Source organism: Pantherophis guttatus, chromosome 7 (assembly GCF_059756535.1).
Source record: "Pantherophis guttatus breed Tessera chromosome 7, ASM5975653v1, whole genome shotgun sequence".
Classification (NCBI taxonomy): Eukaryota; Metazoa; Chordata; class Lepidosauria; order Squamata; family Colubridae; genus Pantherophis; species Pantherophis guttatus.
This window is the reverse complement of record NC_142069.1, coordinates 78,604,730-78,631,347: the sequence shown is the minus strand read 5'-3', so window position 1 is coordinate 78,631,347 and position 26,618 is coordinate 78,604,730. Positions and strand designations below refer to the sequence as shown.

At 40.8% G+C, this 26,618-nt stretch overlaps 1 protein-coding gene across 1 annotated transcript in view; it reads left to right on the top strand.

Moving 5' to 3' along the window:
* Nucleotides 1-25,697, top strand: part of TTLL12 (tubulin tyrosine ligase like 12) — a 28,978-nt gene extending 3,281 nt beyond the window's left edge. Inside the window, exons 2-14 of the mRNA XM_087874276.1 lie at nucleotides 4,050-4,222; nucleotides 6,721-6,919; nucleotides 9,253-9,412; nucleotides 10,849-10,982; nucleotides 13,283-13,359; nucleotides 14,687-14,803; nucleotides 14,909-15,103; nucleotides 16,542-16,653; nucleotides 19,681-19,832; nucleotides 19,927-20,008; nucleotides 20,933-21,001; nucleotides 22,770-22,908; nucleotides 24,992-25,697. Of these exons, the coding sequence (XP_087730402.1) occupies nucleotides 4,050-4,222; nucleotides 6,721-6,919; nucleotides 9,253-9,412; nucleotides 10,849-10,982; nucleotides 13,283-13,359; nucleotides 14,687-14,803; nucleotides 14,909-15,103; nucleotides 16,542-16,653; nucleotides 19,681-19,832; nucleotides 19,927-20,008; nucleotides 20,933-21,001; nucleotides 22,770-22,908; nucleotides 24,992-25,143 (1,761 nt within the window). The 3' untranslated portion in view covers nucleotides 25,144-25,697. The remainder of the gene's footprint in view (nucleotides 1-4,049; nucleotides 4,223-6,720; nucleotides 6,920-9,252; nucleotides 9,413-10,848; nucleotides 10,983-13,282; nucleotides 13,360-14,686; nucleotides 14,804-14,908; nucleotides 15,104-16,541; nucleotides 16,654-19,680; nucleotides 19,833-19,926; nucleotides 20,009-20,932; nucleotides 21,002-22,769; nucleotides 22,909-24,991) is intronic.
* The last annotated feature ends 921 nt before the right edge of the window (nucleotides 25,698-26,618 follow it).

The window sequence follows — 26,618 nt, the reverse complement described above, 5'->3', positions numbered from 1 at the left end:
TTTCCAGTTCAGTAATTTCTCCATGGCCTATTCTACTACTTCTTTTAAGATGTTTGGTTCTTTATTACTTGGGCTGTCGTCATCATCATCTTGATGGTAAGTCAATCTGCTATAGAGTCCTTCTGTTTACCAGTTCTTCATCTTCTGCTGGTCACTTAATACAGTGGTCCCCAACCTTTTTATCGCCGCGGCCCGCTGAGCGCGCGCAGGGGTGGGGGCACGGCCCAGGAGCTTTTGCGCACGGCCCATTGCGCACGGCCCAGGAGCTTTTGCGCACGGCCCAGGAGCCTTTGCGCTGCAGCGTTCATGTCCCCCGGCCACTGCGCGGCCCGGTGCCAGGTACTCCACGGCCCGGCACCGGTCCGCGGACCGGGGGTTGGGGACCACTGACTTAATACATTCCCAATGTGGTCTTTAACAATTCATTGCCATGCTGAAAAGCTGGGTCTCATCATTTTCACGACAGCAAACATGACCTTAGTGTTATGTCTCTTCCTAGTAGCTTCTTCCAGATGTTGATGCTGTTCTTCCCACTGCCTATTTTTGTCTTTCTTGGCTTCACATTGGAAAATTGCATTCAGCTTTTTAACTTTATCCTTATTACCTTTGGCCTTGGCCGCCTTTCGCTTATCCGCTATTTTGATGGTGTCATCAGATAGCCACTTGTTTATTCTGTTTGGCTTTTGGTGTGACGCATACTTTCCAGCAATTTCCATGAAGTTACTTACCTTGGATCTCTCACCACTGTTTGTTTGGGTCTTTCCTTTCTAAATTCAGTAGCTCATACCTATCCTTAAGTTCTATGGTACACATAGGTTAGATGTTGTTCACATTGAATTTTGGGGAGATATTTCCTTTTTTCACCTTGCACAGTTTAAGCATCAGTTTAGCCACAAATAGCTGATGAACCAAGCTACAGTCAGCACCAGGAACTGCCTTAATGGATGCAACTGAACCTTTCCAGCATTGTTGGCATAAAATGAACTCTGTCTGGTTTCAGTGTTGTCTATTTGGTGCTGTCCATGTGCATAAAATTCGCTTGTGTTACATAAGCCATGTGTTTATTATGCTGAGATGTTTTTCCTGGCAAAATTGCAGTAGACAATTGCAAACTTCATTCCATTCACCAAGCCCAAACTTGCCTACTGTTCTTGCAGATTCTCCTTGGCCTACCTTTCCACTGAAATCGCCCATAATATACCAAAGATCCTTTTTCGATATTTGTTTGAGAGCAAATTGAAGCTCACTGTAAACAAGTTTTAATTTCATAGTCATTCGAGTCTACAGTGGGTGACGTAGATTTGTAGCATGGTGATGTTCCATGGCTTGCTTTGAATATGGATAGATAATGCAATCGCTGTATATTCTGTGATTCTCAACACCTTTAGCTACTTATTTGCTTATGCAGAATGCCACTCCTCCTTTTCATCTGATGATATCATTTCTAGAAAAATAAACCATGAAATTGTCTGATTTGAACTGACCACTGCCTGTCCAGTGTAACTCATCGATGCCAAGGATGTCTCTGTTAGCTCTAATAATTTTTCTAAATGACCAAATGTAAGGCAGAACTAAAGTAAGATTTCTTTATTATGCCACAGTTGGCCACAGAGCAGTGAATTCAATTCAGAGTTCAAACTTAGACTCAATAAAACAACCATGTCTCTTTCCAAGACTGAACAGCTACAGCAGAAGCTTCTCCAGCTCTGATCCCAGAAAAAGATGTAGCTGCTTTAATGAATCCCAAGCAAATGCTGTTGGGGTATTTTGAAGTATAGGTAGTCCTTCACTTACAACCATTCCTTTAGTGGCCGATTGAAGTTATAGTGATGCTGAAAAAAGTGACTTATGACCAGAGGTGGGTTCTAAAAAATTTTAATACCGGTTCTGTGTGTGTGGCTTATTTTGGGGGTGTGGTTTGTTGGTAATGTGACTGGGTGGACGTGGCCAACTCTTTTTTTTTTTTTTACTTTTAAAAGCATTTTTTCTACAACCTTAAGAGGTTGCAGAAAAAATGCTTTCAGAAGCCTCTGACGGTCAGGCAACTCAGCGGGGATTGCCAGAGGCTTTTAAAGGCATTTTTTTTCTACAACCTCTTCGGCTGAAGAGGTTGCAGAAAAAATGCTTTCAGAAGCCTCAGACGATCCCAGCTGAGCCGTGCGATCATCAGACGCTTTTCTTTTTTACTTTTAAAAGCATTTTTTCGGCCAAAGAGGTTGTAGAAAAAATGCTTTTAAAAGTTTTTTTAAAAAAAGCCTTTGATGAGGTGGGTGGGGTAAGCGACCAGCGACCGGCTGGGGACCAGTTAGGGGGTGTGGCCAGCCAATGTTATTACCGGTTCTCCGAACTACTACAAATTTTTACTACCAGTTCTTGCGAACCGGGAGCAACCCACCACTGCTTATGACCGATTTTCACATGACCATTGCAACATCCCCGTGGTCACATGATCAAAATTCAGACGCTTGGCAACTGGCATGTATTTATGTCAGTTGTAATGTCCCGGAGTCATGTGAACTTTTATGACGTTCTAATGAGCAAAATCAATGGGGAAGCCAGATTCAATTAACAACTGTGTTGCCAACTGGACAACTGCAGTGATTCACTTAACAACGGTGGCAAGAAAGGTCATAAAATGTGGCAAAACTCACTTATTTGTCTTGCTTAGCAATAGAAATTTTGGGCTGAATTGTGGTCGTAAATTGAGAACTACCTGTAATCCTGGCTGTGCTGGGTTGGGTGGGAGGAAGGGTAGAATAAAGAAAGCAAAGCAGGCAATTAAAAACACCCTGGAAACCATGTCCAAACCGTTAAATCTTTTAACAAAGAAGTTCACTGAGCTGAAACTTGATATTGCAGTAACTTCATGAAATGCTTGTGAGACTGAGCTATTTTTCTATTCAAAATCTGTATTGGCTCATTGATTTTGTGGGAAGTGGAGCAATTGGAACCTATGGTTCCCTTTTAGGCTCGATATTCTTCCACATCTTCATAAATGATCTAGATGAGGGAGTAGAAGTGGAACTCATCAAATTTGCAGATGACACTAAGCTGGCAGCAATAGCCAACACTCCAGAAGATAGGCTTAAGTTCCAGATGGATCTTGACAGATTTGAACACTGGACCCTATCCAACAAAATAAAATTTAATTTTTATCACTCAGAAATATCCGAACAAACAACATTCAGATTAATTTGCATCTCATAAAAAGGTATTTAAAGAACTGTGTTCTGACTGACGAGCACAATTCAAAATGCACTGACCATGTCTCCTCAAATGGTGACAAAACATTTTCAGCCAGATTGCCAAGCTTGGAGCTCAAAGCAGAGCCTAGTTTCTATTATTGTTATTATTACTTTTTAAAAAAAATATATGCCACCTAGCTCCTTAACAGCAAGGCAGAGGTGATTTGCCATTGTCGTCTTATAAGAAGATATTTTGCTATCCACTTGTATACCACAACCCTATTTCCTAATGAATATCCCCCTCAAATAATAATAATAATAATATAATAATAACAACAACTTTATTGTCATTGTACATGTATACACAGTATACCGAAACGAAATTCACTTAACACCCAAAGACCAGGTCCAACACACACAACAATCCCCAAACACCCACCCACCCACCACAAATTCCCCACCCCTAAACCACCCAAACATCCATACAACAGACCAAATAATGCTGTCCAACAGCTCACTGATGGTGGCCCTTTAGTTCATTGTTGAGTGCAGTTATAGCCCTGGGATAAAAACTATTCAGAAAACGTGTGGTCCGAGTTTTAATTGTTCTGTATCTCCTGCCAGAAGGCAACGGTCCAAAAAGATTGTAAGCAGGATGGGAAGAGTCTCTGAGAATGTTATGCAACTTTCTCAAACAGCGAGTACTAGCTAGGTCAGATATTGCTTAGCTTTTCTGAGATTAGCCAAGTTTGGTCGGTGCTCCTACCTGCTCTAATGCTTTGACTTAAAAGGATATTTAACAAATACCACATCAATTTGTGCTGTTTCCTCTTCAATTGTCAATATCTTTGGTTATGATTCTAGGTCTTCGATGCTGGTGAATATTTTGGGATAATGCAGGTGGAGGAAGCCGATGAGCCAAGAGGTAACGAAGAAACAGAGGAGGAACTGAAAAGGAAATCCAATCTTGGCAATGAACTTTGCTACAAAGTGATAGTCACAAATGAAAATGGCCTTCAGGCATCAAGTTGTGATAGGTGAGTTATTATTTGAAAATACTTTTAAATTTTGTGATTTTGTTTATAAAGTATCTGCAGGATCGGGAGTCTAGTTAGTTTCTCAGCTAAATGGGGGAAGGAGGCAGCTATGGGCAAACCAGTTCTAATTCACATCCTTAACATCAGGGCTGTCAAACTCCCGGCCCGTGGGCCGGATGCGTCACGCGCTGGCCACATTCGGTTTAGCGAAGGGGAAAAAACTCCTGATACGTCACTTGACAACGCCGGGAGTTTGACACTCCTGCTTAACATCATCTCAGGAGGTGTGTCTTTGTGACCACAATGAAAAAAACATCCCACCCTTTGAATATCACACACACACTTTGCCATTTTGCTGCAAACTTGTAGCAGCATGAATGCCGGGAGGGTCATGTGGAAGCCAAATGCATTCAGCTGTCACATCATTTTGCACATGTGCTTTCGAATGTGTCTTGCAACAGAATGTTTTGCTTGAAGTTAAACTTCAGAATTTTAACACTGATGCTCAAGGCTTTTAATGGTTTAAAAGCCAATTATTGATTCTTAAGAGAGCATTTCCCCCACTGTTAAGATTGGGAAATTAGGTAGGTGCCTCAGTTTTCCACAGTTGTGAGAGATCCAGGCAGTGGTGGGTTTCAGCCAGTTCGCACCCCTTCGGGAGAACCGGTTGTTAACTTTCTGAGCAGTTTGGCAAACTGGTTGTTGGAAGAAATCATTAGGGCAGAGAACCAGTTGTTAAATTACTTGAATCCCACCACTGGATCCAGGGTGTGTGGTGTGGGACAGGATCTTCTCTGTCATTGGACCAAATGATCCCAATACTCTTCTTGGAGAGACCGGATTGGTGCTAATATAGTATATTTGTTCTTACTGCATTTTGTTATTTATTTATTTGGCTTTAATTTTATTTTGGGGTTGTTGTTGTTTTTTGTAACCTGCAATAAGTTCCTCTGAATTTTAGGTGCACTAGTAATTATTTTAAATATCAATAAAAGTAAATAAATACATTAAAAGGTAACCTAAGAGGGATTATGATCATTAGAGATGAGCCATAGTGATACAGTGGTTAGAGTGCAGTACTGCAGACTAATTCTGCTGATCACCGGCTGCCTGCAATTTGGCAGTTCGAATCTCACCAGGCTCAAGGTTGACTCAGCCTTCCATCTTTCTGAGGTGGGTAAAATGAGGACCCAAATTGTTGGGGGCAATATGCTGACTCTGTAAACCGCTTAGAGAGGGGTGTAAAGTACTGTGAAGCAGTATATAAGTCTAAGTGCTATTGCTATTATTCATAAATTTAAAAAAAAACAGCAGAGGTCAGCAGGAAAAGTGTTATTTCAGTTATGTATGTAGTTTTAGTAACAAAATGGATGTTATGTCAAAAGTTTTCAGAGAAAGAATTTGAAAGAGGGCAGCATCTGAAGGGCTGAGTTTTGTGGGGTAGGAGTCCTTTTGACTATTGGTGGTTGAAAGCCAGATGCATGGAAGCAACAGGACAAAATTTATGGTATGTAGGATAAAAAAAGATAAGGAGGGCAGAGGCATGGGGAGTTTGGAAAGTTTGCATCTGCTATGGTAAATTTTCCAATGGAAGCAGAGAGAAAGAACCATATTCTTGCAGCGTTGTGCAAAGGGAAGGAACCTTATTTCATAGAGAGTCAAATATAGGAAATACTGAAACTGCTTCTATTGGAAAGCGCTTTTAGACTTTGCGCTCAAAATAGGAATAAATTGAAAATCTGATTTGGAGATTTACTGATTAGATAAATGTGTTGTTATAGAAATGGCTAGTATATATTAAATATGTGAAAGTAAAAAGGCTGTATTTTATTCGACTGCACTGAAGAAAGTTGCAAATTCATGGGGGGGGTTTCTTCTTTTTTCCCTTACCCCACACTTCTCCTCCCCCATTTCCCTATTATCTTTGCTTCATTTGCATTTAACTTCAGTAAAATTATATATAAGGTATGTGGGGAATACAGATAGTCTTTGACTTGCAACAGTTTATGGAGTGACCATTCGAATTCACAACGGCACTGAAAACCGTGACTTATGACCGTTTTTCACACTTACAACCGTTTCAGCATCCCCATGTTCACATGATCAGAGTTCAGATACATGGCACCTGTTTCATATTTATGATGGTTGCAGTGTCCCAAGTTCATAGGATCCCCTTTTGCAACCTTCTGACAAACAAAGTCAGTGGAGAAGCCAGCTTCTCTTAACAACCATGTTACTAATTTAACCACTGCAGTGATTCACTTAACAACTGTGGCAAGAACGATCATCAAATGAGGCAAAACTCACTTAACAACTATCTCACCTAACGATAGAAATGTTGGGCTCAATTGTGATCGTAAGTCAAGGACTACCTGTAGCCTGAAGTGGAAAAGGAATAAAAATAAACTTCCTAATCTTTTGCTTTGCTTTTAGACTTCTATCACTGCAGAAGTTTATGTTCTGTGAGCTTTATGTTTAACATATCTTTGTCTTCCAAGCATCTTTCTTATTGATCATGCCTGGACGTACCGTGTGGAACATGCCCGCCAACAGCTTATGCAGGTTCCTGGCCTGCTTCACAGAATGGCCAACTTGATGGGAATAGACTTCCATGGAGAGGTTCCAGATGAGGCAGTGGTCAGCCAAGTGTTAGAAGAAATGTGGAGATACAACCAGACCTATCAGCTGTCATGTGGGGTATGGTCATAAGAGAGTGACTGAAGTTGTTAAACATCTCTAGCTTTGGTGTTGTAAGTCAACTATCTTATGAAAGCTTGCTGAACAGGGACATTTCATCTTGTAAGAAGAGGTATCAGCAGAACATAAGTTTCAGCTTCAGGATTTTAGGGCTGCCTTTTTTTTTAAAATTTGATTTATATGCCGCCCTTCTCCGGAGACTCAGGGCAGCTTACAATGTTTTAAGCAATAGCCTTCATACTTTTGTATATTTATACAAAGTCATCTTATTGCCCCCATAATCTGGGTCCTCATTTTACCTACCTTAGAAAGGATGGAAGGCTGAGTCAACCTTGAGCCTGGTGAGATTTGAACTTGCAGTAATTGCAGGCAGCAGATGTAAGTGGATGTTAATAACAGTGCTTTAGTCTGCTGAGCCACCAGAGCTTTTGCCTTTCCCAACCTACTGACCTCCAATAGAATTGGATTTGATCCCCATGATTACCAGATAGCCTAATCAGTACTGAATAGTTGTACCTTTCCAAACCCAACATAAAGAATAAAAATCTAACAAAACATTACAGCTTTATTCAGAGGCAGGTATTTAATATTTCTCAAGAGATAGGAGGAAGTATGTTGGGTGCCTGTTTGTACTTAAATATGAGCCAACTGTGTGCTGCAGTTGCCAAAAAAAAACCCCAATGCAGTCCTAGAATGCATCAATAGAGGAATAGCATCAAGATCACAAGAAGTGATAGTACAGTTCTATACTGCACTACTGAGGCCACACTTGGAAAAGTGTTTTGTTCTGGTCGCCACGATACAAAAAAGATGCAGAGACCTTAAAAAGAATCAAGAGAAGAGCGACAAAGATGATAAGGGGTCTGGAGGCTAAACTGTACAATGAAAAATTAAGAGAACTAGGTATGTCTAGCATAAGGAAGAGAAGAATTAGGGATGACATGATAGCTGTTTTCCTATACTTGAGAGGCAGTCACAGAGGTAACGGGGTTGACTGATTTTCCCAAGCACCTGAGGGTAGAACAAGGCACCATGGATAGAAACTTGTTAGAAATCCTACTTGGAATTTAGGAGAAATTTTCTGACAGTGAGAACAATTAACCAATGGAACAGCTTGCCTCGCTGGGGGCAATCAAGAAAAGATTCGACATTTATTTCTTTAGGATAGTATGAGGACTCTTGCCTTTGGTAGGGGGGTTGGACTAGAAGACCTTCAAGATCCCTTCCAGCCCTATGAGTCTATGATTCTAATTACCTGTGTGACCTTCACTGGATATATTTGTGTAATGTTAAATAACAAGAAAAGTAAATCAGAAAACTGGGATTTCATAGAACTAAATGCCCAAGGGTCACCCAGAATTCCCTTCTGAAATCAACCATCCAGGCAGGAAGAGAACTTTAGCAACACAGTGCCTCCACTGTTCAGCTGGAGGTCCTGTTTACAAAAATACAAAGAGCAATCTCAGCAGGTAGACCTGGGCAACCTGTCTGAACTTGAAAACTAAACATTAGTGTGAATGGGAAACCTTCAAGGGATCTCAAAGCAGGAGTGAAATCCAAAATTTTTCCCTACCGGTTCTGTGGGCGTGGCTTGGTGGGCGTGGCAGGGGATGGATATTGCAAAATCTCCGTTCCCACCCCACTCCAGGGGAAGGATACTGCAAAATCTCCATTCCCTCCCCTCCTGGGGGAAGGATATTGCAAAATTTCCATTCCCACCCCACTCGGGGGTCAGCCAGAGGTAGTATTTGCCGGTTCTCTGAACTACCCAAAGTTTCCGCTACCGGTTTTCCAGAACCTGTTAGAACCTGCTGGATTTCACCCGTCTCAAAGCTATATTGGAAAGCCAAAACATCCTTAAAAAAGCAGTTACATTTTTTTTCATATTCTTGCCAAGAAAAGTACTAGTATATTGAGCCATGGTGGCACAGTGATTAGAGTGCAGTTCTGCAGGCTACTTCTGCTGACTGCCAGCTACCTGAAATTTGGCAGATCGAATCTCACTAGGCTTAAGGTTGACTCAGCCTTCGATCCTTCCGAGGTCGGTAAAATGAGGACCCAGATTGTTGGGGGCAATAGGCTGACCCTATAAATCACTTAGAGAGGGGTGCAAAGCACTGTGAAGTGGTATATAAGTCTCGGTGCTAATGCTATATGTTCATGAAGTGATCAGAAATCACATTTATCTTGAGACTTGATTGTAAGTTTAAAAATGGTTGAAGATGATTAGGAAGGGAAATATTTTAAGAAATGAAATGTAATAGAAGTACATTGTGTTGCCATGGTATATTAAGATAACTTATTGATGCATCTTTTTTTTCTTTTTTTTACAGACAGCTGAGGAGAAAGTCCCAGTTTGGTACATTATGGATGAATTTGGATCTCGTATCCAGCATTCAGACGAGCCCACTTTTGCCACAGCACCTTTGTTTTACATGCCGCAACAAATTGCTTTTACTATTCTCTGGCCCTTAAGAGACCTTGAGAATGGTGGTAAGTATGTCTGGGTTCCCATTCTGCTTTTGGAATAGGATAAATGTTCAGTATATGAACTGCTGGTCAATTCAACATTGATTCTTTGAAAACTGGATAGGGGATGCATTTTACGGCCTTCCTTCAAAGCACTGCTTTTGTCATTGAAATCTGTATTGGAAGGAAAGTGGAGACCATATTTGTATGCATGTGTTTATAGTCCCAATCCAGCACCACATACTTCCTTAAAAATACACAAAACTCAAAAAAATCCTGGCATCAAATCCCAAATATCCTCTAGAATAGGGGTGTCAAACTTGCAGCGTCACATGACATATTGCGACTTTTTCCCCCTTCACTAAACCAGGCGTGGGCGGGGCCAGCGTGTGACGCATCTGGCCTGCAGGCCGCAAGTTTGACAGCCCTGCTCTAGAAGATCTCAGTTCACCTGCTTCCAGAAGGTGGCTAAAGTCAAGCTAAGCTAAGTTGTAGTGGGAGGCCATTGCAGAGGTCTGGTGCAGCTACAAAAAAGCAGTTTCTTTCTCTCTCTCTTGCTTCCCCATACCTCTCCAAAGTGGAGAACCACCAATTTCTTTTCCTAGCAACTGCAACATTTAATTCAGGGGTGGGCTACTGGGGGTTAGCATGGGTTTGGGAGAACCTCTAGCTAAGATTCTGTGCAGTTCGGAGACACCGCCCCCAAATCCCACTCCTGCCTGGCCTCACCCACCCTGCCCCACTCCGTCCCACCCCTCCTAGAAGTCCCCACGCAGCCCGTTTTGAATGCAGGTAAGTGCAGGGCACATGTGGAGGCTTGGGGAGGGTGAAAAACAGGCCTTCTGGAAGGCTGGGAAGGCCGGAAACAGACCTGTTTCCAGCCTCCAGAGGGCCTCCCGAGCCTGGGGAGGCTGTTTTCGCCCTCCCGGAGCAAAAACGTCCCCCCCCACACACACACACACCGTGGTGCAGGAAGCTGACTAGGCCACACCGACCATGGCCACGCCCATCCAGCAACCGGGCAGAGAATCCCTTGCTAAAATTTTTGAAGCCCACCCCTGATTTAATTCCAACTCCTTTCTCTGAAAAGAATATTCCCCACTGAACCAAGATACAGGTGTTAAGATTTTGCTCTGCTGGTAGATTTGGGGGTGATTTTAAGTCTCAGTTGATCAAAAGGGGGCAATAGCAACCTATCACCTTCTCCTTCACCTCCATCCCCAAAATTATATTGTTGAAATGCAGAATGCATCAGCAGGAATGCATTTTGGCAGCAAAGGATTGTGAGTTCAGTCCAGTTCTGGAATTCGCAACGAATTTTGATATTCAGTCTTACGCAACCTCAAATAGATGCCTTATTCTATCAGCCAGGTTTTGGGGAGAATCCCAGAAGTCTGCTCTTTTGTCTACTTCTATGTTCACTGCACAGTTTTGAATTCTTTCCATTCTTTTCTTTGCAGAAGAAGTAACCCGGGATTATGCCTATGGGGAAACTGATGGTTTAATTAGAAAATGTCGGCTGCTGCCATGGAGATCCAGTGAACTGCTCAATACCAGCTGTTCTATCATTGAACCCTCAGAGGATCACTATCAGGTACAATTTTTTTTTTTAATAAGAAAAGATAGTTAATAATTCATCTAATTTATCTGTAGACCTACCAGAGCTTCATTCTAGGAAGCTCATGGTGACTTTTCATCTGGAGGTAAGATACAGACATTTTTTTGTGGTTTCACACATTCCATTCTTTTAATTAACAAAGAAAGGAGGTAGTAACAAGCTATTGCTGAAAAAATCTAGTCAAAGAAAACTGCAGAGACTAGCCCAGGCAGCTATCAGGAATCAACACTGATTTGAAGGTACACTGGGTGTGGAGGTGCTCGCACGCATGCACACACACATAAACATACATATTCATATGCATCATATTGAATAGCATTGTGGATGATTTAAAAAATAATTCAGGAAGGAACTGTATATTTAATACCAGCATCGCTTTAAAGGAACCAGGTCTTTTTTCAGACTTCCACAAAAATCTAGGAGTGAAAGATACAGCTGCTTTAATGAGCTGGCTTACTAGAGCTCATTTGATTATTGTGACTCCCAAACCAAGGAACATTGTTCTGAGGAAATTATGAAATGTCCTTTCTAGGGACAATGAAGAACAGAGGGAACCTGGCAACGTAGGAGCAGTAGTGATAAAAGGGAGGCAGGGAAGGAAGGAAAAGGGAGGGAGGAAGGAAGGAAGGAAATGAGAAGGAGAGTCAGGGGGGCTTGAGGGTATATTTTTTCTTGCAGCCACTAGGATAAATTTGTGAATTTTCTCCTCACAGCAACAGCAATCACGCTGGGGCAAGGAGATCAAAATAAACTCTCTACAGGACTCTAATAATTATAACACCAAATTTATAAAATAAATCTCTTCCCAGAGACAGTAATACCATTACTGATTTGTGAACACCTCGAAATGAAGAAGGTGAATACTAGACAACAGCATGGGTTTGTTAAAAATGTATTGTGCCAAACAAACCTTATTTCCTTCTTTGATAAGATGACTAAATTTGTACATCAGGAAAAATATTGTGAATATAATATACAGTAAGTAGGCATGTAATAAAAATAGACTACCGTGTTTCCCCGAAAATACGACATGTCCTGAAAATAAGGCGAAGCCTGATTTTTGGGGTGGGCGTAAATATATGCCCTCCCCCAAAAATAAGCCCTAGTGAGGGATTGGGCGTGGCTAGTACAGAAGGCAGCCCTTCCTTTCCCCGGTCAGCTAATGGCAGCTGGGTCCCTTAATCGCAACTCGCAGATCGGCTGAGCTGATCGGGAGCTGCCTCTCATTTTATCTCTCCCTAGCGTTCTTGGCACTTATCACCTTCCATCCATCCATCCATCTCCCTCGCTTGAAAACTCCCGTCCCGCTCACAAGACAGCAGCCTCCTGGCACCTCTTGTCAGGTGGTGCCCACCCAGCAGACACCTCCCTCTCCGGCCAGGCAGAGCGCCATTCACTGACCAAGCGGTATCCCAAGATCACAATGTGGGCGAAGCTGGTGAGCACCAGGTCCTTGAGGAGTCCGCGCCACTGCCATCCCAGCACGGAGGATGGCTTCCTGTGCGGCTTACAATCCCCGACTGGAAGCTACTGGAAGCGGAGAAGAGACCGGTCAGGCCAGCTGCCTGCTGCTGAGTCTTCCGGGAGCCCGGGCAACCGCATGGAGCTGGAACCATAGAGCAAGAAGTGCACTCCCAGAGCGGCCACTGCCGAAAGACTCTGCGTCAGCAGCGGCCACTCTGGGAGTGCGCTTCTCTGCCTCAGCAGCGAAATACAGCAGCAGCCATGAGCACCTCCAAAATAATAACCCTGTCTTATTTTCGGGGAAACATGGTACTTCTTGGTAAAATAGAACTATGTGGAATAGACAGTAGCACCACAAGATGGATTCACAGTTGGCTGACTAACCACATTCAGCATATAAACCTTAATCTACATAGAGGGAAGAATGCAGCAGGATATCTCGAAGTTCAGTATTGAGTCCAATAGCCTTCAATATCTTCATAAATGATCTAGATGAGGATATAGATCCATTTCCCTAGGCATAAGTCCTGTTCTGGGTGATATTGTGTTGGAGACTGAAACTTGTTCTTAACAAGCAGGGTAAATATATTATAGACTCCATGGACAATGTTTTTTTAATCAAAGCCCTGTTCTTTGGTTATTTGTTGGATAGCTTTAATTGTAACCAGCTTCTTTTCTGACCACATCACCCTTTTTTGCCCAGTAAGCTACAAAAGTGAACAGTTTGTTCATGCTGAAGTTCAGAAGTGATTGCTCGCAAAGGATAACATGAAATTAAAATTGATGGGGTTCTATATTTGTATGCATTTTAGGCTATATTAACTGAAAACAAAGAAAAACTGCCTACTTCAATAAAGCTTCCCATTTATGAGAAGAACAAAATCTTCAAGTACGTATTTCCAAATGCGTTTGCCTTCTAGATAAGCATCTAACCGCCGTGGTTACGTTTAAACAATGAAAGCAGCTTTTCAAAGAATGATAGATTCCGTTTTGTCTAATTATTTGGCAATCTATGATGTAGATTCTAATTAATCCTTTTTCTTATGGAATGGGCAATTTCAACAAGATACAGAGAAGTAGAAATGAAAAGTATTACTCTTAAACTTTTTGCAACAGTGAATTTGTGTAGGAACAGACAAAGAAAAGATGATGGAAATAGACAGAAAATATATTATTGTGAAAGTAATCAAAAGAAAAAGAGGCGTTGGTATGTCCACTCCTCAAAAAGCTGTCACTGAACCCTACCATTCTAAACAATTTTGCCCAGTCTCCCACCACCTCTTTTTAGGGAAGGTATTTGAGAAGGCAGTTGCATTGCAACTTCAGAGGATCCTGGAGAGAAATAGATTATCTGGATCCTTTTCAGTTAGGTTTCAGCCAGTGGTGAAATTCAATTTTTTTTAACTACCGGTTCTGTGGACGTGGCTTGGTGGATGTGGTGTGTCTTGGTGGGTGTGGCAGGGGAAGGATATTGCAAAATCCCCATTCCCTCCCCACTCCTGGGGGAAGGATATTGCAAAATCTCCATTCCCACCCACTCTGGGCCAGCCAGAGGTGGTATTTGCCAGTTGTCTGAACTACTCAAAATTTCCGGTTCTCCAGAACCTGTCAGAACCTGCTGAATTTCACCCCTGGTTTCAGCATTCGTCACACTCTTGGAGGAACTCTGGCAAGAGCGGAAGAGAGGTGGTGCATCCATCCTTGCTCTTCTTGATCTCTCAGCAGCTTTCCTTTAGCCCTGAAAGTCTTCCCTTTGCCCTTTCACTAATTTTAATAGTGTTTCATCACCCTTGTCTCCTTATAATTTTTAGTTTTTATATATACTGTTTTATATTTTAACATTTTATTGTACATACTTCCCAGAATCCCTGTTTGAGGGAGATGAGCAGTTCAAAAATATGAAAAGTAAACAAGCTAACATGAGCGGTGATACTCTTACATGACTCTTTGGTGACTTGCATTGTCTTCCAATCAGTTTTCAAGCCCATTTTGAAGTGCTGATATTAATTTAAATTGCCTGAAATAAACTATTGGAAAAAAAAATTCCCATACGTCTGCCCAACTGCTAATATTAAATGGTTTAGACAGCAACTCAGAAAGGTTGACATATACAAATTATTCTCCACAGTAGAATAGAAATATTTCTCAGGAGTATCAGGTGTGTTACAACTTCTGAATTGCATAATCTCTGTTCGCCTCCCCAATCTTTCTGTTAGAGTTTACACCGATCTTCAGCAGGTGCGTCAGAACCTGAGTCACCCCCGTTTTGAGTTTACGGACTTGGAACAAGAAGCTGATATTCTCTACATCTTCTCCCACTTCAAAGATTACAGGTTACACAGCTATTTCCCTGCAAGTAACAATTATTTTTAACCTATTCAGTATCTGTATATTTGACTAAGGCGTCCCCTGTGCTAAATGCTTTCCTGCTCTTTCAGAAAACTAAGTGAAGAAAAACCTCACGTGATGGTGAATCAGTTTCCGTGTGAAAATCTCCTCACCGTGAAGGACTGCCTGGCCTCCATTTCAAGAAGAGTTGGGGATTCAGAGGGGCCAAAATGGCTACCTCATACTTTCAATCTTTGTACAGAACTGCCACAGTTCATCAGTTTCTTTCAGCAGTGTGAAAGCAGGTACAGGGCAGCTATGCATTTTCATCTTCCCTAATGTCAGTGTTCATTCTTACTTTGCAGATGTCAGATGGAGAGAAATAAAAGGAGGTGTCTTTATGACACCTCCAGGAGTATTCATTTTTCATTTTTCCTAGAGATGGGAGGTGGAATAATGCCTCATTCTGTGTGGTGCCTCTGAAGTTCTCCAGTTTTATAACATGGAGAGAGAAAGGGACAGAAAATTAGATATAGATATATTTTATCTACCTACCTGTCTTCCTGCCTGCCTGCCTGCCTGCCTACCTACACACACACACACACACACACACACACACACACACACCAACCTAATTGTTGCCTACAGAGAAAACAAGTCCATCACAAAGCTTACTAGAACTCAAGTTTCTTATTGACTCAGGCTCTGTTACCTTGTATTAGAAAATAGCCCTCTTCACATATCTTCAGTTGAACATTTGACTAGCAAGAGTGGGCCTCTCCCTTTAGGTCAGATATGCTGATATTACTATAAATTGATGGGAGTTCATGGGCACATCAGAATCATGAGTTGGCATAAACAGCTTGAAGCTTCCACATGAGTAGGATTCCAGTTCATTTGAAAGCATTCAAATAACAGGTATTTCTGTCATATAGACACTTCACCTTATAATTATGATGATTACTAGTTCACTGGTGACTAGTGCATTAATTTAGATTTGTATGTATGCGTTTATAGGTACATATTTAGATTTATACTGTGTCTTTTATTCAGGAGCTCAAAAGAGCTTTCCCCATTCCAATATGGTAGATTGGACCTAGAGAGTGACTAATTCAAAGTCACCTTGTGAAATCCCATGGCTGAGGTTTGATTTGATCCTGTCTCCCCAGTCCTGGTCCAACACCTAAATTCATGTGCCATGCTGATTTTGTACGTGTATCTCTACAGGAATAATTTGGGTTTCTTTTTTTTATTGCAAGTCATTAAAGTAAAAGTTGGTAAATATCTCACCCAATTTCAATGTTCTGTCCATACACCACTCCTGCACAATCTTGGTTCCCGATTGTCCCGGCTTCGTGACTGCCAGCAATGGCGGCCGTGCCTGCTGCCGTTTGGGGAGAGCTTGCTTCGGACTTAACAAGGGATTTGCAGATTCCTTGTGGTCAGTGAAGCACCTCTCCTTCCTTCACCGTCCCTACAAGACGGCTGTGACCCAAAGGGTCTCCTGGCAGCGGTTACCAGCTGGATTTTCAAGGGGCTCAGCAGAGCCTGCTATTTTCCAGCTGTTCTCGCCAAGGTTGCAACCAGAAGTCAGGAATAATTTGGGTTTCTTAATCAAAGGATTGGAATTAAATAAAACAAACATTAAACTTGTGACACCATGATAAACAGTTGATCTGAGGAAAAGACGCTTACCTTCAAACATTAAACACAATGCCATTTCTTCTGTGGATTCTAATCTAGAGGAAAAGACAACCATTGGATCTGCAAACCATGGAATCTGGCCAGAAGTCTGGACACTCACATCACCAAGAACCTTAACAACATCATCAGGCAGAGAGAAAGCATCCCTAAGGTCAGAACAAAAGACGTTTTGCAAAATAAATGGTTGCTATTTTATTGGAAAAGTCTGAAGCAAATCAAGTTTTCTTTTTCCTTCACGCCTTTCTTTTGGGGCTGCTTCAACTTTCTGCAACGTCACAGTATTTAAAGCATTATGCTTTTTTTTCATAGCACAAGCCACATCTTTCTGATTTCAGGACAACAAGGGAATTTTGGTCTGGCAGTTTTTCATTCCTTACACCTCTTCTCTAAAGAATTTTCAGTGCACTCACTTCCAAAACACGTCATTAATTTTTCAGTATAAATTACAGAAGTCCTTGGTTTACAACCATTTGAAGTTACACTGGCACTGAAAAAAGTCACTTATGATCGGTTTTCACGCTTACAACAGTTGCAACATCTCTGGTCACATGATTAAAATTCAGGCACTTGGCAACTGGCATGTATTTATGACGGTTGCAGCATCCTGGGGTCATGTGATCCCAATTTGTAACCATCCCGGCAACAAGCAAAGTCAATGAGGGAAGTTGGATTTGCTTAACAACTGTGGCAAAAAAAAGATTGTAAACTACTGCTCACTTAACTACTCACTTAACTACTGCCTTCTTATCAACAGAAATTTTGGACTCAATTGTGGTCATAAATTGAGGACTACCTATACATTGTTCCAGTATAAATTAGATAGATAGATAGATAGATAGATAGATAGATAGATAGATAGATAGATAGATAGATAGATGATAGATAGATAGATAGATAGATAGATAGATAGATAGATAGATAGATAGATATAGATATAGATATAGATGTATACACATTCCAATTTTCAATTCCACTTTCAAGTACAATATGCAATAAGGAAAAATCTTGACGACAGCCCTAATTCAAATTGTTTTCATGATTTCTGCTGATATGTTTAGTTAAGGTGATGTAAACATTAAGAAAGTAATTTTGAAATCATAACATTGTTTTGTGCATCTGATTTCTACTGTAGATATATGTTTGTAGATTTAAAATTCTCCCTGAAAAATAAGTTCATTTCTTAGACCCCTTTCCTACAAAAAAACTGAGAGAAACGCCATTGGGGATTGTAGCCAGAAGAAGCAAACAATGACACCACCTTCCTGAGTTCAGGTTCAGCCTTTTAATCCCATCCATTACAGGATTCAGGCCTTCTATAGCAGAGGTCTCCAACCTTAGCAGCTTTAAGGCTTGTGGACTTCAACTCCTAGAATTCCTCAGCCAGCATTGTTTATTGAGTCTTAAAGTCTTAAAGTTGCCAAGGTTGGAGACCACTGTTCTATAGCACTTCTGGAGATATACAACTATTACCAGTACACTGATGGTGTCTACACAACTAAAGTGACTCCAGAACCAGTCTGTATATAAGGTTCAGGAGTTCAAACAAGATTCTTGAAAATTTCCAGTACACTAACAGGATCATTGTTTTGTCTTTTTTTCCAACTACACAAGCATTCACTCCCTGCCATTCTTAGAGCAAGGAAGGGTATTTTTTTTAATAACCATCACTTCTGTTACAGTACTGCCCACCCATGGATTCAAGGTTGCTAAAGAACCCATAGAATAGAATAGAATAGAATAGAATAGAATAGAATAGAATAGAATAGAATAGAATAGAATAGAATAGAATAGAATAGAATAGAATTCTTTTATTGGCCAAGTGTGATTGGACACACAAGGAATTTGTCTTTGGTGTATATGCTCTCAGTGTACATAAGGAGAATAAAATATCAAGAATAAAAAGATAGAACACTTAGTGATAGTCAAGCTTACTAATAAGCTATCAAATCGTACTAGGAAACAAATAAAAACAATATAATTGGAAAGATACCAGCAACATGGTTATAATATTAAGTGGGAAGTGATAGATACTAGTAAGGAAGGGAAGAATAATAGTAATACAGTCTTAGTAATTATTTGACAGAGTTGTGGGAATTATTTGTTTAGCAGAGTGATGGTGTTTGGGGAAAAAACTGTTCTTGTGTCTAGTTGTTCTGGTGTGCACTGCCCTATAGTGTCATTTTGAGGGTAGGAGTTGAAACAGTTTATGTCCAGGATGTGAGGGCTCTGTAGATATTTTCTCAGCCCCCTTTTTGACTCATGCAGTATACAGGTCCTCAATGGAAGGCAGGTTGATAGCAATTGTTTTTTCATTTTTTTTCAACAAAAAAGGGGGGCAGATCTCTTGTGACGTTTTGTATTATGTCATAAACTGATAATGCTTACGTCATAATATGTTTTATAAAATTTGCAAAATTCCACACAGGAGTGTCATGGATACCAGATTTTGGGTGCATTCTGTAACTTAGCCCATCTGAGGTAACCTTGGTTGAAAATGTTTTGCACTAAGGTGCATCACTTCAGCTAGTTAAAGGTTACAGGAAAGAGTTTTAGTATAGGCTGTCCTTGGCTTATGACCACAATTGAACCCAAAATGTCTGTTGCTAAGCAAGACAGTTGTTAAATCAGTTTTGTCCCCCATTTTACAACTTTTCTTGCCACAATTGTTAAGCGAATCACTGCAGCTGGTAAGTTAGTAACACGGTTGTTAAGTGAATCTGGCTTCCCCATTGATTTTGCTTGTCAGAAGGTCGCAAAAGGAAATCACATGACCCTGGGACACTGCAACCATCCTAAATAAATGTTTGATTACGCGGCCAAGGGGATGTTGCAATGGACATAAGTGTGAAACTTTGAACAGTCACTAAATGAATGGTTGTAAGTCAAGAACTATCAGTATTATGTAGCCATTCATTTTTTTCTCTTTACATTCCTAAATTCTACTAGGTTTTTTTTTCCATTATTATTATTCTGGGAAGTTGACACAGTTTACCTACTTAGAGAGTTTCAAGTTTCTCATCTTTCAAAATGGCACGTTTTAAATTTCTTTAGAATCCATTGTCGCTACCTTGTCTTGAAGAGTTGGGTCAGAATTATAAGCTACCTTGCATGCCCAAGATTGGTTGTGTTCTAAGCAAAATTTATTTCTATCTTTTTAAAACGATTTCTGCTCTTTTAGGTTGTGTCTAAATATATTGAAAATCCGGTTTTGTTTCATCTTGAAGATGTGGGACTGGTTAAATTTGATGTTCGTTATATCGTGCTGCTGAGATCAGTTAAGCCACTCAAACTGTATGTTTACGATGTGTTTTGGCTCCGGTTCTCAAATAGGTAATCATCATCTTCTACAGTGGTATTAAGCTTGCAGGATTTCTGAATTTCATAAACTAACTTTGTGTCCCTGTTTATTTCCCCCCTCTTTAAGGCCATTTTCGCTTGACGATTTAGACGATTATGAGAAGCATTTTACTGTTATGAATTATGCCCCTGAGGTATCTTTAAAGCAAGTGAGTAAATGATAAACGAAAAGAAGAAGTCACCTTCAAACTGTGATGACGTTAGTATATCAGGATGCATGTTATGTTGAAGATTGAGGCTGTAGGACTGGATCAATCAGGATTGCTTATGGGCAGCTCTTTTAAAGACAAGCACATCTAAATTTAAAAGGTTGTCTAGAAATATCCATAGTGCTGCCTTTATTTCTTAGAAGGTACAACCTTGTAAAATATCTACCAAAGCTTTAAAAAATATCATTCCAGGAATTGTAGTTTATATTATTTCTCATAAGATAACAGTATAGATTGATATTTGAGTAAATGAGTATTAAATGAGTATTAAGCAAGTTTTAATGTATGTTCAGGGGTGAAATTCAGCAGGTTCTGGAGAACCAGTAGCGGAAATTTTATGTAGTTCGGAGAACCGGCAAATACCACCTCTGGCTGACGCCAGAGTGGGGTGGGAATTGAGATTTTGCAATATCCTTTCCCCAGGAGTGGGGTGAGAATGGAGATTTTGCAGTATCCTTCCCTGCCACACCCACCAAGCCACACCATGCCCACCAAGCCACGCCCACAGAACTGGTAGTAAAAAATATTTGAATTCCACCACTGTGTACATTCCAAGAAAAACTTGTATGAGGCACAGTGCAGCTGGTCTGTAATGAGCCAGCCAAATGTTATGATGAAAAAAAAGGTTGATTGACTAAGATGAGGTTTTTTTCCTTAATCTTTGGACAAACCACCAAAATTAATAACTTTGGGTAAGCATTTCAAAATCAGTCATGAGACTCATTGCTTGAAATGCTGGCAGTTCTTTGTAGGTCTTTCAGATTTTAATAAAACAGCCAGTGGGGAAAGAAGAAATTCTACCTCAGAAAGTTAAAATAAAAGCAAGGAAGAAAATATATAATCTTTTTTTTTTATTATTTGCAGATCCATTATAATGAATTTATTCCACTTTTTGAGAAGCAGTACTCAGAATATTCTTGGAAAACTGTTGAAGTAAGTTACTCTTGATTTAATTTTTTTTCTCACCTTGCTTCCATTTGTTATAAATCACCATTTGTTATAAATCACTTAAAATCTAATTGGAATAAAAAAAATTAATTTGTAATTTGTAAAAGTAATAAAAAAATAAGCAAAAGTTAACTTTTGATTGTTATTTCAACTTTAACCACAAGAGGGAGCAAAAGTCCCATTTTAAAAGAAGGGACCCAAATGATGCAGCATTGAAAAGATCCTTTAAAAAATTAATGTAAAAGGACTCTTTAAAGAAAGAAGGATCCCCAGGCTTCAAAATTAGAAAAAAGGCTAAAAAATAAGTCCATACCTTAAAACTGCAAGAAGAAAAACATAGTCCTCCAAAAAAAATTAATTGTCAAAAGTCAGCTGGAACGTGTTTATGTGATCCTGTGATGCTCCAGCTGTCTCAAATACATGTTTGGTTGCCAAGCTCCTGAATCATGATCATGTGACTATGGGGATCCTGTGGTGCTCACAAGCGCAAGGACCAATCAGAACATCAAATAGTTGCTAAATGAATGGTCATAAGTCAAGGACCATGGGTACTAATTCAGTGCCATCGTAAATTTGAATAGTTGTTGAACGAATGGTCAATTAAAGAAAGACCACCTGTATTTCCCAAAATAGATCCACTCTTTCGGTTTGTACAGTTGGAGTGATAATACACATTAAGTTTCGCTCCATATGTACAAGATCTCATTGATTCGATGGCTTCCCAAGTGGAGATGTTATTGCTACCCTACACAGTCTGTACTATTTTAAAGACAACTATTTTTTTTATCTAAAACAGCTTTATTAATAATTTGGGGGGAGAAGAGGAGGTTAATGGGGCACATACTAAAAAAACCACAGGATGGGCTGTTTCTTGCTTCAAATACCCTCTACTTCAGCATTAGCAGAAGTTTTGGGTCCAGCACTCCTAATCCCCACTTTGAATGGGCAGAAGTCTTGCTGGTTGGAGCTCTCTGGAAATCTTGCAGGAGAAGTTCATGTCAAGGATGTTAGAATAGAATAGAATAATAGAGTTTGAAGGGACCTTGGAGGTCTTCTAGTCCAACCCCCTGCGTGGGCAGGAAACCCTATACCCATGATGGAGAACCTATGGCACACGGAGCCATCTCTGCGGGCATGCGAGCCGACGCCAAGGTCAGCTCCACGACGCATGCCCGTGTGCCTTCTATCGGCCATTTTCGGGTCTCTGCTGGGAGGCGCGTGCGCACATGCACAGGGCTGGGGGGTCACGTACGCATGCGCAGGGGGTTGGGAGTTGCACGCACATGCATGGATGGGTGTGTGGGGTGTGGCGTTCCCCCATGCCCCATTTTTGGTCCCAGGAGGCTCTAGGGAGGCCTGCTAGCACCAAAATGGGGGTTGCATGTGCATGCGCAGGAGGGCAAGTGGAGCACGGGGGGGAGCGCGCACATGCACGGGGGCGGGGCCTGTGGGGGACATTGAATTATGGATGTCTGCACATGCGCTGTTGCACACGCTTTAGGCACCGAGGAAAAAAAGGTTTGCCATCACTGCCCTATACCATTTTAGACGTTTGGTTATCCAATCTCTTCTTTAAAACTTCCAGTGTTGGAGAATTCACAACTTCTGGAGGCAAGTTGGTAGCTTGCCTTTTTGCAAAAGCCAACGCGCAGACATCCATCCTTTCTCAAAGTCACGTTTTAACAGCTCTTGATTTTTAAAAATGGAAAAAGTGCCCAGGTGCACCAACGTCTGCATTTCTTGTTGTCCTTAGGAAGACATCTTTAAGGCGTTTGTTGAGTTATTCCGAGCAGCTTGTGCCAAACCGGCACCCCTTGGCATCTGTGATTATCCGTCCTCACGAGCTATCTATGCCATTGATCTGATGCTGAAATGGGAATCATCTGGTAACGGTGAGTCTTAGCGCCTGTTTAATTTTACCCACAGGCAGTTTGGGGACTGTTTTGGAACTCAGCAAAGTCTCATATAAAAATAAAGCTGGAATAGAATCCCAACCATCTGGGAGGGAGTTTTATCCCCGTTATTAGTAGGTAGTATAGTATTGTTGCAGCAGATTGGGCTGCGGGGAACAGAGACAAAACCCTTTGTGATTGTTTTTTTTTTAATGGGATTCGGTGGCCTGTGGTTTTTTTTGCCCCCTCCGCCAAAAAGCTGCTTTTAAGTTTTCTTTTGGAATGGCATCACGTTGCTTAAGAAATTAATTTTAAAAGAGGCAGTTTTTCTTTCTTTTTTTTTTCTTTTGTTCATAAAGTGTGACATTTTTGGAATGGAATTTCTTTAAACTGAGCTAAAACGGGTGTAAAAGATTGCATGCAGGAATAGTGTTTTCATTGACCTTCATTGCTGCATTGAAAAGGGACTGCAGGGACTGCCCTCCCTTTCTCTTAGGCACCCCAAATGACTGGCACTGTGGATGTAGAAGTGTTTCAAATTTGAGCCCTGGGTTGGTATTTCAAGCTTAAAGCACTTCTAACAGCTATTTTCTAAGATGTCAGAGAAATTCCTTCTTCTTAACTAGCCTTCCTATACAGGTAGTCAAAAGGGACGTTGTGGCTCAGTGGCTAAGAAGCTGCGCTTGTCGATTGAAAGGTTGGCAGTTCAGCGGTTCAAATCCCTAGTGCCGTGTAACGGGGTGAGCTCCCGTTACTTGTCCCAGCTTCTGCCACGTAAAAAATGAAGTAGAAAAATAGGGACCACCTTTGGTGGGAAGGTAAAAGCATTCCATGCGCCTTTGGCATTTAGTCATGCCGGCCACATGACCACGGAGACATCTTCGGACAGCGCTGGCTCTTCGGCTTTGAAACAGAGATGAGCACCGCCCCCTAGAGTCGGGAACGACTAGCACGTATCTGCGAGGGGAACCTTTACCTTTACCTTTATACAGGTAGTCCTTCACTTACAACCACAATTGAGCCCAAAGTTTTTGTTGTTAAACGAGACATTTGTTAAGTGAGTGTTACCCCATTTTGTGACCTTTCTTGCCACAGTTGTTAAGTGAATCACTCCAGTTGATCAATTATTAACCCAGTTGTTAAATGAATCTGGCTTCTCCATTGACTTTGCTTGTTAGAAAGTCGCAAAAGGTGATCACATGATCTTGGGGTCATCAATATGAACCAGTTGCCAAGCGTCTGAATTTTGATCACATGACCATGGGGATTCTGCAAAGGCCATTTAAATGATTTTAAATGATTTTAAATTCGTTTGTCTTTTTAAATTTTGGGCCAAATTGAGATATTTCCTTTTAATCTGTTCTTAATCTATGTATTGTGTATTATGTATTTATGTGTTTTTACTTGGCTGTACACCGCCCTGAGTCCCTAGGGAGAAGGATGGTATATAAATTTGAAGTAAAATAAAATAAAAATAAAATCTCTGTGAAAAACGGTCATAAGTCACGTTTTTCAGTGCCGGTGTAACTTTGAATGGTCACTAAACAAACTGTTGTAAGTGGAGGACTACCTGTAACATGAATCATTGAAGTAGCCATTGTGGTGTTAAATATTAGGGCTATTGCAGGGGTGTCAAACTGGCGGCCCGGGGGCCCATGTTCCTACCCAACCTCCTCAATGTCCGAGTCTGCTGCCAGCTCTGCTGGCCACTGGCGGACCACAACACTGCCTGGATGCATCACGCACAGGCCACACCTACCCCAGCTCCACGAATGGGAAAAAAGTTGCAAAACTTCATGTGACGGCAACCTGATGCAGCGAGTTTGACACCCGTGAGCTATTGCAATTTAGGGAAAGGCATTTTCTGTTCTAGGAAAAGTGGAATGGAGGGGAAAGGATTCCTTCTGCAGCTCTGAGAGGAGAGGAGGGCCTGGAGGAAAATCAATTGGGGGCCTTCCTTCCTCAGTGAATTGCACAGGAAAGCTTCATCTTCTGGCAACTGGGCCGTTTCTGCTTGCTTTTCCTTTTCCTTCTTTTTTTTTTTATAGTTCACCTGGTATTTTTGTACTTCTCTGTCTTCCAGGAAAGCAACATATGCTGCCCCAGATTCTAGAGGTGAATTTCAACCCTGATTGTGAGAGAGCATGCAAATACCATCCATCATTCTTCAACGATGTTTTCTGCACTCTGTTTTTGGACGAGCCCAACAACTGCCATGTGACGTCTATTGTTTAGGTCCACATAGCATCATTTGGTATTGAAGAATGGTATATTTCAGTTCTATGAGCTGCTTTGTGCAAATATTTTTTCCTATAGCATCTGTCAGAACAAAATGTCCCTTGTGTCATATAGAAGGTATGCGTAATTTACATGCAAGAAGTAGTTTTGCTTTTGATCAGATTCGCATCAGTCTGCTGAATTTGTCAAACAAAGTATGCTTTTATATATGTTGAAGATCACGGATTTAGTAGCAAATCGATTTCTTTTTTTCTTTTCTTTTCTTTTCTTTTCTTTTCTTTTCTTTTTTCTCTTTTTGCTATAATTAGCATGTTTTTAATTTTTTCTATGGAAGTATATCTGTATAGCGTTTTTCAGCCTGCTTTACTTTCTTGATCTGCATTTGATGTCATTGAAGCCGTTATTTTATCCAACAGGATTATGTTCTCACCTACTCCCTTTAAGATGCTTTGCTTAAATAATAATAATATGGAACAATCATTTCAAAAGCTTCAGCTGGCTCGTATGACCAGTGATATTTCAATTTTTTTTAATAAACAATTATCAGCAAAGTATGAATAGTTTGACTTTGATGTCACATCCAACACTTGAATTTCAAGACAAAGATGAGGTAGGAAAAGCCAGACGTGGTTCTTTGTACCACAGATGTTTCTTTGGGATGTTTCCATTAGGATGAAAGATTCAAACCATAGCTCAGTTACCATGCCAATCATTTTTTTAAAAATATTTTGAAATATTAAATATATGCATGTCTACCCATCAGCTTTTAATTAATGCCAGTAAGAGCCAGTCCTTTTCATGTTCTTTACAGTTGTTTCAGGACTATTTTGGGGAGTTTTAAAAAAAAGACCTGTTATCATGTTTGGTCTGCTTTGCAATTGGTAAAGCACAAATCCTTTAAAATAATCGGAATTATTTTAGGATCTTTTTTTTTCCCCAAAAGAACCTGAATGCAGAATTATTTCTTCTGTTCAGGGCACACATTTCACCACTCGGAATAACTTTCCGAAGAAGATGGTTTAGATCCTGTTTAATTTATCATAATTGGTGTCTGGGTTTAACTGAGCTCCTATAGGAGCTGTGCCAACATCTTGGCTTCGAACAGTTTGTGACAGCTGGCATATATTGGGCACCTTTACCAAAGAGAGAGTTGTCGTTTAACTTTCCTAGGTGTTCGAAACAACCTGGACTGGATGTATCACTTGAATCATGCAGCATGAAGCTCAGATCCTTAAAATGGAACCGTCTGTATTTTGTAGTTTTGATAAATCAGATGAATTGTTTACATTGCCTTAGAAAACTCATGATTTTTGTTTGCACACTGTTACTCTATAAGGAGAATTCCTTGTAGAAATATTCAGTGCTCTCATGACGACATTTGCTTAGAGACTGGCATTCATTTAACAACCACCATGTCACTAAACAACCACTGCAAAAAAGTAAAATCAAGCATGAGCACCCATTAACGATTG